General features: G+C 36.7%; 1 protein-coding gene across 15 annotated transcripts in view; it reads left to right on the forward strand.

Annotated features, from left to right (window-relative positions):
* The window catches only part of r3hdm2 (R3H domain containing 2), a 113,232-nt gene that overhangs the window by 36,735 nt on the left and 63,591 nt on the right, over positions 1–12,906 (forward strand). For 12 of the 15 annotated variants that reach the window (XR_013210567.1, XR_013210565.1, XR_013210566.1 and 9 more), the window contains exons 2-4: positions 1,736–1,898; positions 3,659–3,864; positions 8,118–8,159. Coding sequence is in view for 11 of the 15 variants with exons in the window: in XM_077248564.1 (XP_077104679.1) it covers positions 3,706–3,864; positions 8,118–8,159 (201 nt within the window). In the remaining 4 variants the exon portion in view is untranslated. The remainder of the gene's footprint in view (positions 1–1,735; positions 1,899–3,658; positions 3,865–8,117; positions 8,160–12,906) is intronic. The other 3 variants (XM_077248566.1, XM_077248574.1, XM_077248570.1) reach the window with 1 other exon arrangement.

The raw sequence follows: 12,906 nt of genomic DNA on the forward strand, positions 1-12,906 counted from the left end.
CACGTTTACAGGCATGCGGATTCATTCACTCCGTCTGCTGCTGTATTCACTCACATTCATTATATTTATTGTCGTGTTTTCAATTTTACAGACAAATAAACAGTACAATCACAGGACAGGACCAAAGACAACTACACAAATGAAAACAAAAAACATAAAAACTCAAGTTTGCAGTTAACCACAACACTAAAGCACAGGCACGAGAGGTCAAAACAGATTTTTGTCCAACGTGACATTATAGATGAGGTGGAATTGTTCAAATGTACCAAATGAGATATATAAAATACGTAAAATAAGTAATTTAAGTAAATAATAAAATATACTGTATAGCCAAATTTGCAATGGAAACAGTGGAGAAATTTAAGGAGAGTGACAATTAAAAGAAAACTATTAGATTTCAAATAGTGTCATCATTGTCTCTGACTTTGACTAATAGTCAAGAATCCCCAGAAACTTCAAATCCACCTATAGTTACAGAGATATTCAAAATTAGGGAATAATACAAAAATTACACATGTATTTTTACCTAAACAAACAGTCATTGTTTAAGGGAAAAAGGCAGTGATGATCAAGAACAATTTGTTTGCCTGATATTCAAACTATATATATATATATATATATATATATATATATATATATATATATATATATATATATACACTCACCTAAAGGATCATGGCAGTCACATGGCAGTTGCTTCAATGCATTTAGGGGTGTGGTCCTGGTCAAGACAATCTCCTGAACTCCAAACTGAATGTCAGAATGGGAAAGAAAGGTGATTTAAGCAATTTTGAGCGTGGCATGGTTGTTGGTGCCAGACGGGCCGGTCTGAGTATTTCACAATCTGCTCAGTTACTGGGATTTTCACGCACAACCATTTCTAGCGTTTAGAAGGAAATGAGGCAAAACCTTGAGGCGGATGGGCTACAACAGCAGAAGAATCCACCGGGTACCACTCATCTCCACTACAAATAGGAAAAAGAGCTCACCAAAATTGGACCGTTGAAGAGTGGAAAAATGTTGCCTGGTCTGATGAGTCTCGATTTCTGTTGAGACATTCAGATGGTAGAGTCAGAATTTGGCGTAAACAGAATGAGAACATGGATGCCTTGTTACCACTGTGCAGGCTGGTGGTGGTGGTGTAATGGTGTGGGGGATGTTTTCTTGGCACACTTTAGGCCCCTTAGTGTCAATTGGGCATCGATTAAATGCCACGGCCTACCTGAGCATTGTTTCTGACCATGTCCATCCCTTTATGGCCACCATGTACCCATCCTCTGATGGCTACTTCCAGCAGGATAATGCAGCATGTCACAAAGCTTGAATCATTTCAAATTGGTTTCTTGAACATGACAATGAGTTCACTGTACTAAAATGGCCCCCACAGTCACCAGATCTCAACCCAATAGAGCATCTTTGGGATGTGGTGGATCGGGAGCTTCGTGCCCTGGATGTTCATCCCACAAATCTCCATCAACTGCAAGATGCTATCCTATCAATATGGGCCAACATTTCTAAAAAATGCTTTCAGCACCTTGTTGTATCAATGCCACGTTTAAGGCAGTTCTGAAGGCGAAAGGGGGTCAAACACAGTATTAGTATGGTGTTCCTAATAACCCTTTATGTGAGTGTGTGTATATATATATAAAAAAACATGGAGGTTTATTCACTCTTAAACGCATGCATCTTGTTTATATTGTATGTCGTCTCCTCTAACCGGTGTGTTTCTCTCCAGCAGGGGGAGCTGTGATGGTTGTGTGTGTGAGCGTCGTTCAGGATGCAAGGAAACCTAGAAGACACTCTTTCACCATGACGCCCCCCCCGCGCTCTTCTCAACCATAGAAACACACACATACACCGAAGAACACACACCACCACACTACAGCTCCTGGTGTAAGGTAAAAATACTGATGACTTGAACACATGAAACTTGTAAAAAGTAAAATTTTACTACCATTAAAGGAATTAAAATGTCCTGATAATTTACTCTCCCGCACGTAGGCTTGCTACGATAGTCGGTGTTACCGGTGTTACGCAGTGTTCATTCGCAACAGGGGTTTCATCACTTGCCCACCACGGCACCGCAAAAATGAAAAATTAACGCAATTACGCAGTATCCGTTAAGTACTGCCTATTACACACACACGACGCACAGAAAAGACGCGGGTCAGTATCGAGTTCTCTTTCGGGCTTGAACAAACCATAACACGCAAATTATGCCAAAATGTCTGTTTTGTGTGTTCAGCTTATGTACGCTCAACTGCTGTCCGAATTCGCGCACTCGCAGTGGACTAACATAGGGAATAGACCTAACTTAGTGAATGAGGGTTTAAGGGGGCGATTTCGGATTCAACCCATGTTCTGAAGCAGTGGAAAATAGAGGACACTGACAGACAGGACCGAGCAGGTCATATTTAATATGAAACAAAGTCTCAACTTTCAAATTTGGGAAAGCGAGAAACACAAACTGCTTTACGGTAATTCGACATAAACACACACGCCGACCTCAATGTGTGTGATGTATTACACACCTCGGTAGACACAGCTCCACACGATAAAGTTGGCCGGCTCCGATAATAACAAATGCACATGAGCAGCGGTAGAAAGGGGGAGGAGGGGCCGCTAGTGAGTTTTTTTACGACAGTGTTGTGAAATATACGCATCACAGCTGTAGGGGGCGCTCGCTGAGAAAACATGCGACAACAAAAGTGAAAATCAGCGAAGAAATAGCTGGAGTTGCCGAGTGCCCCTTTAAACGATAAATAGGATTACCGTTTTGTGGCTCAGATTGCCTCAATTAAAGCCAAGTTCAAATCCACCGACGTTAATCTACTAACTCTCCTGACTTCTTTGTCGGACAAAAATGGTGGATTTTGACTGGCCAGATCGCATGTCAATCAAAGGATGAATCCCTGCGAAGGATGAATTGACGCTAATTTAAAAGTTAAAGTGAACATTATAGCACAATAACAAAACAGTTCTGCTCTGCATGACCGCACCATTATGTATACGTCATTCACCCTGATGACGTAATGTGTGTCGCATCACCGCTCGTGCAGGACCAGCATTAGTGGTTAAAAGTGTATAAATGTGTATTTTGTTATTAATGTGCGCTGGTTTGTCTAGATCAGACTCTTATTCCTCGGCTGGATCGTGTCGAGACTTTGAAGCTGCACTGAAACTCACATTTAAACCTTCGACCCGTTGGACTCCATTGAAGTCACTATATGGAGAAAATCCTGGAGTGTTTTCCTCAAAAACCTTCATTTCTTTTCCACTGAAGAAAGAAAGACATGAACATCTTGGATGACGTGCGGGAGAGTAAATTATCAGGAAATTTGAATTCTCATTATTTATACATCGTTCATAACCAAGATTTTTTTTTTTAACTTGCTTTACCTTTTAACCGACTTCGGCAAATAACAGAAGTGTTTGAATCCCTTTGTGACGGATTCAAATGCCAATATTACATTAAAAAAAAAAGTATTTTGGGTAAATTTCTTCAAAGCAGGGGATTTTTCTCCATATAGTGACTTCAATGGTGTCCAATGGTGTTGAAGGTCCAAATTGTGTCATTGAAAGACATGAACATCTTGGATGTTAATTCTGAAGCGGTCACTCATATTGCATCTCCTCCTCCCTCTCTTGTGTTTCTCAGCCGCTGTCTGGGTTAGTAAGCTGTGCTGGTTTGCGCTTTAAGGGGAAATGTCCGTGGTTTTCCCTGCCGACGGGATGGAGAACGACGACACGATGCTCACCGACGCTCCCGAAGGCATCCGTGGAAAAACCATCCCATCCGCTCCCTCTAAAGACACCAACGCAGACATAACAGATCCTGACGACAACCTTTCCCAGGATGCTCAGGTAACCTCTCCAGATTTCAGAAGCTTTAGGAAGGAGACTTGTAAAAAAGAAAATCGATTTTTTTCGATTAATCGTTTCTTTTGTTGTTGTTTTTAAAAATGTGGTCTATTCTCAAAGGCCACAAATCGATTTCGCATTCTGGCCTTTAACATCTGTGTTTTTGGATGTAGGTTCAATCACGTTCCCATTAATTAACATTAATAAATACATTAACTAACAAAGACATTTGTTACAGTGTTTATTAATCGTTAAAGTTATTTAATAAAATTACAGTTGTTCAGTGACAATTAACTCATATTAACAAATACAACTTCTCATTTTTAATGTATTAGTAAATGTTGAAATGAACATGAACTAAGATTTATAAATGCTTTAGAAGTATTTTTCATTGTTAGTTCATGTTAAATAATGCAGTAATTAAATAAAACCTTTTTTAATAGAACAAATCAAAACAATCAAGATAAACAGCAATTAATAGTGTCAGAGGAGATTAAAACTAACACACACACTTTATATATATATGTATATATATATATATATATATATATATATATATACATTTTTTTTAAATAATTTAAATATTGATTTTTTTTCCAGTGTAATTGGACACATTTTTTAGATGCATATGAAATCAGACCTGTCCTTTTAATTAATGCACGGTCTGAGATCTCACTTAAAGTGATAGTTCACCCCAAAATGGAAAAAATTGTCATCATAAGACTAAGACTAAACCGTTGGATTCATTTTGATTAGTTTCACGATCTCTTTCTGAACTTTTTGAAGCATCAAAGTGGTAGTTGCGTATACTGTCAATGGAGGGATAGAAATTGCTAGGGCCACAAATCGATTTTTTTTCCATAATTATTTATCTATCACCCAAAAGCCAGTATTAGTTTTCCTACACTGTTCACATGCTTGCATGTTACAGCTAATACTGTGAGATTTTATGTGCGTTTTATCTTAAACATCAAATAACCTGATCCTGTTTGAACAATGCATGCGACTATTCTGACTCGTCCAATTTCAGCATCAATTTTTCATTGTATGCATTTGAAATATAGAGTTGGATTCTGTTTTAATGTACCCAAGTGTACCGAAAATAAAAAGAGTTTAATATACAGGTTTGTGGCTCATTTCTTTTGTTATAAATTAACCACTTGTAAACTCAGGGTTCGTACAAGGTGCTTAAAGTGTTTGAAGTACTTGAATTTGACTTTTTGAAAATTAAGTCCTGGAAAACCCTTGAAAACAGCCATATTTTTGAAGAGGTACTTGAAAAGTGCTTGAATTATTAAAAATTGGGATGCACCGAGCTCATGTACTCGTAAAAATGCTCCGATACCGACAACAACCGATAGGCCTACCAGGCAGCGTGTGTATAGTAACAGCTGTGGTGCGCGAGCTGATCAGAGAAAACCGAGCTGTGGATTGAGCACGCAGCGGCACAGACACACGAGCTGGTCGAGCACATCCCTTTAAACTGACATCAGCAATATCAAAGAAAATAAAACGAGGCATGTAGCTTATTATTAACGTTAACTGACGAGAGAGAGAGAGAGAGAGAGAGAGAGTGAGAGCGCAGTTCTGTTGAATGCTCTTGATTGCTGATCGTTCACTCAGCACGTATTATTTGGATGAAAACTAAATCGTATATGTGAGTAAAGTAAAACATGAACTGTTACCTGATTTATGCGAAACGAGTGATTCCCTACATTATTACTGGACGCTTGCAGGTCAAGAAGTTCCATGAACGCAAACATCAGCGCGCGCCCCGCAAACCAGCGTCTCCGCGCGCGAATACTGAGTTAAATTGTCTTTTGCGTCTTGCGCTTGTACGGACAAATTCACACACAATTATGTAAAAACGCCCTTTTTGGCGAGTAACCTAGTAAACAAAGTCAGTTATATCTCAAGTGAACCATGTTCAAATGGGGTCCGTGCGTTCGGTCAGCAGTTTAACAAACCCACTGCTGTTTTAATGTTAATCAAACAATGGACAAATAAATTACAAACTGCTCTTGACTAAATAGGCTACCCTTTTTAACTTTACAAAAATATCCATCTATATTTAATTTATCCAGTAATGAATATGCATTTTTCACATTTGATTACTTTATTCAAATTTCTGTACCTGTTAGATCTACCCAAAAAACTCTAAAAACACTGTTTATTTAATTTGTAGCCTTTCTTTGTTCTATTGTATTTATTTTTAAGTTGATTATTCATTCTTATTTTGTTGCTGACTGCTTACCTTTAATAATGTTTTAAATTCGCATTAATTAGGCTGACAGTTTTTGTTGTATCAAAATTGGATTAAATAATTGATATTTCACTGGTGTCTGAACATTTGTACCACTGACCCAATCCTCAGCACTGACCCAATCCTCAGCACTGACCCTTCATGAGCTGCTCTAGTCTAAATATGTGCTGTGCTATTCAATGAAAGATAAAATATGATAGAGCAATGGAATGTACAGTAACAGAAGCTCATACAATGCATTTTAGCAGGCTTAATTAAGCATGAAAATAATTTAGAGAAATATATATTTGATGAACAAATTAAGCCAACTAATATGATTTATATTCTTTTAGTTTATCTACTAATACATTTAAAAATTACAAATGCAGTGAAAATTCAGGGATCGGTTACGGTATCGGTATCTTGTTCTGCAAAAAGTGGTATCGGTGCATCCCTAATTCAAAATATTGTGATTTTTTGTTGATGTTGTTGTTGAAAACATACAATTGTTTCACGCTAAATCTACACTGCAGCCCGTCTGAGATATAGAGCTATTTCTCATGGCTATGAGCATGATATTAAGTATGATAAGTATATAATACAACTTTCATTCTTCAGGTCAATCATATAGTATATTAATGGGGGTAAAATTCAGTTTCAATATCCTTTCAATGGTTAAGGGGATTTCCCATGCCTGACAGTGCTGGTCAATGGATTGACCTCTATGAAGTGAAACATCAGATACCAAATATATATTTAATTTGAGTAATAAAATAAAATAAATAAAAATAATAAAGATACTGTTTGATAAGTGCCGATTGAAGTCCTTGAAATCCAAAAAAGTAGTGCTTGAAAAGTCCTTGAAAGTCCTGGAATTTCATTTGACAGAGTCTGTACGAACCCTGAAAACTTATGTTAACTGTTTTACAAATATAGGATTTGTATTAAATCTATATTCATTAAGTCGAATTGAGAATCGAATCTGGAATCGAAATCGAATTTAGAATTGAAATCAAATCGAGAATTGAAATCGAATTGAGAGCGTGTTAATCAAAATTGAATTGAATAGAGAGCATGTAAATCGAATCTAATTGAGAGCGTGTGAATCGCAATCGAATCGAATTGAGAGCGTGTGAATCGAAATCGAATCAAATTGAATTGAGAGCGTGTGAATCGAAATCGAATCGAATTGAGAGCTTGTGAATCGAAATCAAATCGAATTGAGAGCTTGTGAATCGAAATCAAATCGAATTGAGAGCTTGTGAATCGAAATCAAATCGAATTGAGAGCTTGTGAATCGAAATCAAATCGAATTGAGAGCTTGTGAATCGAAATCGAATCAAATTGAAAGTTTGTGAATCGAAATCAAATCGAATTGAGAGCGTGTGAATCGAAATCGAATCGAAATGAGAGCGTGTGAATCAAAATGAAATCGAATTGAGAGCTTGTGAATCAAAATGAAATCGAATTGAGAGCTTGTGAATCGAATTGAATTGGAACATCTGAATCAATACCCAGCCCTACTTGAAACTTTCTTTGTCTTCCAAGATGATGTTGGTCTCAGGCAGTTTGAAGTTTTACGGTAAAAGATATGAAATATTATTATAATGTAAATCATCTGTTTTCCATGTGAATATATAGTAAAGATGTAAAACAACAAACTGGTTTTACATGGTTAGATTTCAGCATTAATAAGCATAAAATGGGTTAAAACTTATATTAAAAAAGCACAATGCATTAAACTCCAGCTAAAACCATCTGAATTGTCACAGACCAGATTTTAATTGAACTGAATCAAAAGAAAAAAGGCTAAAAGTTGATGAAATGGTGACCAGTTACCACACCAGAAATATTCATGTAAAATTTAACCTAAAATCTTGATTTTGAATATAATGTTATTTTTCGACTTCCTGTCTGTGAAGGATCAGTCATCAAGTTTTGTTTGGTGCTGAAGTTCATCATTAATGAATGATTTTAAATGGTCAATAATAAACACTGTGTTTTGTCTCTACAGCGGCGCTGTCAGAATCACGGACACACCAGGAAACGAGCTAAGGTAAGAGTGTGTAGAAATATAAGCCATGGTAAAAGTGTGTAGAAATCTAAGCTAAGGTAAGAGTGTGTTTAAATCTAAGCCAAGGTAAGAGTGTGTTTAAATCTAAGCCAAGGTAAGAGTGTGTAGAAATATAAACCAAGGAAAGAGTGTGTAGAAATCTAAGCCAAGGTAAGAGTGTGTAGAAATATAAACCAAGGAAAGAGTGTGTAGAAATCTAAGCCAAGGTAAGAGTGTGTAGAAATATAAACCAAGGAAAGAGTGTGTAGAAATCTAAGCCAAGGTAAGAGTGTAGAGAAATATAAGCTAAGGTAAGAGTGTAGAAATATAAGCCAAGGTAAGAAAGAGTGTGTAGAAATCTAAGCTAAAGTAAGAGTGTGTTTAAATCTAAGCTAAGGTAAGAGTGTGTTTAAATCTAAGCCAAGGTAAGAGTGTGTAGAAATATAAACCAAGGAAAGAGTGTGTAGAAATCTAAGCCAAGGTAAGAGTGTGTAGAAATATAAACCAAGGAAAGAGTGTGTAGAAATCTAAGCTAAGGTAAGAGTGTGTAGAAATATAAACCAAGGAAAGAGTGTGTAGAAATCTAAGCCAAGGTAAGAGTGTAGAGAAATATAAGCTAAGGTAAGAGTGTAGAAATCTAAGCCAAGGTAAGAAAGAGTGTGTAGAAATCTAAGCCAAAGTAAGAGTGTGTAGAAATCTAAGCCAAAGTAAGAGTGAGTAGAAATCTAAGCCAAAGTAAGAGCGAGTAGAAATCTAAGCCAAGGTAAGAAAGAGTGTGTAGAAATCTAAGCCAAAGACGGTGTAGAAATATAAGCCAAGGTAAGAAAGAGTGTGTAGAAATATAAGCAATGGTAAGAATGTGTAGAATTCTTAGCCAAAGTAAGAGTGTGTAGAAATCTAAGCCAAAGTAAGAGTGTGTAGAACTCTAAGCCAAAGTAAGAGTAAGTAGAAATCTAAGCCAAAGTAAGAGTGAGTAGAAATCTAAGCCAAAGCAAGAGTGTGTAGAAATCTAAGCCAAAGTAAGAGTGTGTAGAAATCTAAGCCAAAGTAAGAGCGTGTAGAATTCTAAGCCAAGGTAAGAAAGAGTGTGTAGAAATCTAAGCCAAGGTAAGAAAGAGTGTGTAGAAATCTAAGCCAAAGACAGTGTAGAAATATAAGCCAAGGTAAGAAAGAGTGTGTAGAAATCTAAGCCAAAGTAAGAGTGAGTTGAAATTTAAGCCAAAGCAAGAGTGTGTAGAATTCTAAGCCAAAGTAAGAGTGTGTAGAAATCTAAGCCAAAGAAAGAGTTTGTAGAAATCTAAGTCAGCGTAAGAAAGAGTGTGTAGAATTCTAAGCCAAAGTAAGAGCGTGTAGAAATCTAAGCCAAAGTAAGAGTGTGTAGAAATCTAAGCCAAGGTAAGAAAGAGTGTGTAGAATTCTTAGCCAAAGTAAGTGTGTAGAATTCTTAGCCAAAGTAAGAGTGTGTAGAATTCTAAGCCAAAGTAAGAGTGTGTAGAATTCTAAGCCAAAGTAAGAGTGTGTAGAAATCTAAGCCAAAGTAAGAGCGTGTAGAATTCTAAGCCAAGGTAAGAAAGAGTGTGTAGAAATCTAAGCCAAGGTAAGAAAGAGTGTGTAGAAATCTAAGCCAAAGACAGTGTAGAAATATAAGCCAAGGTAAGAAAGAGTGTGTAGAAATCTAAGCCAAAGTAAGAGTGAGTAGAAATTTAAGCCAAAGCAAGAGTGTGTAGAATTCTAAGCCAAAGTAAGAGTGTGTAGAAATCTAAGCCAAAGAAAGAGTGTGTAGAAATCTAAGCCAACGTAATAAAGATTGTGTAGAATTCTTAGCCAAAGTAAGAGTGTGTAGAATTCTAAGCCAAAGTAAGAGTGTGTAGAATTCTAAGCCAAAGTAAGAGCGTGTAGAAATCTAAGCCAAAGTAAGAGTGTGTAGAAATCTAAGCCAAGGTAAGAAAGAGTGTGTAGAATTCTTAGCCAAAGTAAGAGTGTGTAGAATTCTAAGCCAAAGTTAGAGTGTGTAGAATTCTAAGCCAAAGTAAGAGCGTGTAGAAATCTAAGCCAAAGTAAGAGTGTGTAGAAATCTAAGCCGACGTAAGAAAGAGTTTGTAGAATTCTTAGGCAAAGTAAGAGTGTGTAGAATTCTAAGCCAAAGTAAGAGTGTGTAGAATTCTAAGCCAAAGTAAGAGCGTGTAGAAATCTAAGCCAAAGTAAGAGTGTGTAGAATTCTAAGCCAAAGTAAGAGTGTGTAGAATTCTTAGGCAAAGTAAGAGTGTGTAGAATTCTAAGCCAAAGTAAGAGTGTGTAGAATTCTAAGCCAAAGTAAGAGCGTGTAGAAATCTAAGCCAAAGTAAGAGTGTGTAGAATTCTAAGCCAAAGTAAGAGTGTGTAGAATTCTAAGCCAAAGTAAGAGCGTGTAGAAATCTAAGCCAAAGTAAGAGCGTGTAGAAATCTAAGCCAAAGTAAGAGTGTGTAGAAATCTAAGCCAAGGTAAGAGTGTGTAGAAATCTAAGCCGACATAAGAAAGAGTTTGTAGAATTCTTAGGCAAAGTAAGAGTGTGTAGAATTCTAAGCCAAAGTAAGAGTGTGTAGAATTCTAAGCCAAAGTAAGAGCGTGTAGAAATCTAAGCCAAAGTAAGAGTGTGTAGAATTCTAAGCCAAAGTAAGAGTGTGTAGAATTCTAAGCCAAAGTAAGAGCGTGTAGAAATCTAAGCCAAAGTAAGAGTGTGTAGAAATCTAAGCCAAGGTAAGAAAGAGTGTGTAGAATTCTTAGCCAAAGTAAGAGTGTGTAGAATTCTAAGCCAAAGTAAGAGTGTGTAGAATTCTAAGCCAAAGTAAGAGTGTGTTGAATTCTAAGCCAAAGTAAGAGTGTGTAGAAATCTAAGCCAAAGTAAGAGCATGTAGAATTCTAAGCCAAGGTAAGAAAGAGTGTGTAGAAATCTAAGCCAAGGTAAGAAAGAGTGTGTAGAAATCTAAGCCAAAGACAGTGTAGAAATATAAGCCAAGGTAAGAAAGAGTGTGTAGAAATCTAAGACAAAGTAAGAGTGAGTAGAAATTTAAGCCAAAGCAAGTGTGTGTAGAATTCTAAGCCAAAGTAAGTAAGAGTGTGTAGAATTCTTAGCCAAAGTAAGAGTGTGTAGAATTCTAAGCCAAAGTAAGAGTGTGTAGAATTCTAAGCCAAAGTAAGAGCGTGTAGAAATCTAAGCCAAAGTAAGAGTGTGTAGAAATCTAAGCCAAGGTAAGAAAGAGTGTGTAGAATTCTTAGCCAAAGTAAGAGTGTGTAGAATTCTAAGCCAAAGTAAGAGTGTGTAGAATTCTAAGCCAAAGTAAGAGCGTGTAGAAATCTAAGCCAAAGTAAGATTGTGTAGAAATTAGGGACGCACGATATATCGACCACATATCGATATCGGCCGATAAATGGTCTTTTTTGATGTTATCGTTATCGATCCGATAAGAAAATTGGGCCGATATATCAAAGCCGATAGATAATAGATTATTTACTTCAGTTGAGAGATGCCGCTCTTCGCCATGATGGTTCTGAATGATTGGATTCACTTCGAAAAGGAAGATACAGTTCAGTGCAACATGTGCAGCACAAATCTGTCACATAGGCCTCATAACATTGTAATAAAAACACGCCTGTAAAAGAATGTTGTGAATTCTTGTTCGCCAGTGTTTCAGCGCGACGAGCGCGTTGTTGTGGAAAGAGCGCATCTATGGAGTTAAGCCTTCATGACAAGCATAGTCGAGTTCTCTTGAGCATTCGCAGCATTCTGTGCCATTGTAAGTTGTAATATGTTTATTTTGTGTATATATATATCTGATTAATCTAATATAGGATGCGTTTGGTTGAGTTAATGAACGATGCAGTAGCGCTTCATTGTAGGCTACCGGTGATCATCTTTATAGCCTATTTAGCTTGCGCGCAGCTCAAACAGCACTGCACATTTATAACTATAATTGGGACTGTCATATACATGCCATTATAATGAGAACACTATTGTAATAAAACGTTGTGAATTCTCTGGGTTTAGTTGCCGTTTCAGCGCGTTGTTGTGGGAATAGCGCGTCCAGAACAGGGATTAGCCTACTACAACATTATGACCAGCAAAAGTTCGATTAGGCATTCACGTCATTTTGTGCAGATAAGTCGTAATATAAAGTTGATGTAAGATAAATATCTGATTAATCTCACATATGATGCGTTTCGTGGATTTAAACAACCTGCTAGAAAAGTTCTTCAGTTTCCCGGTGCTCGTTCTCTTCAGCATCAGATTAAACAACAATGCAAAACATTAAAAGCTATGATTGGGACTGTCATATAATTATAATTGTATTCACTATTGTAATAAATTTGTAAATTCTTTGGGTTTGGATTCTTCAGCAACCGTTGAGTTGATTAACCTTCTAGCAAAGCGATTCGGTTTAACGTTCGTTCTCTTCAGCTTCAGCGCGCGCAGCTCACACAGCAATGGCATTTGAAACAGTAATTAAGCTATTAAAGATGTTAACTATCACTGTAATATTAAAAATGTCTATTTTTTTTTCAAAAACATTTTGTTATAATTAATAACTACCATTATTTTTTTCTCGTATTATTTTCATCAATGATATGGTTTGATAAAAATAATTTCCTTATTGTCCGTGCAGAGGCGATTCCATTTTATTGATCCATTTTGTTTCTTTATATGCAGCCCAATGTTATCCAATGACTTGTTTGCATTATTTAGGTATTTTATTTTTTGTTAGGCAATAGATT

Source organism: Siphateles boraxobius, unplaced genomic scaffold (genome assembly GCF_051911475.1).
Source record: "Siphateles boraxobius isolate OS27281-9 unplaced genomic scaffold, OSU_SipBor_1 305, whole genome shotgun sequence".
NCBI lineage: Eukaryota > Metazoa > Chordata > Actinopteri > Cypriniformes > Leuciscidae > Siphateles > Siphateles boraxobius.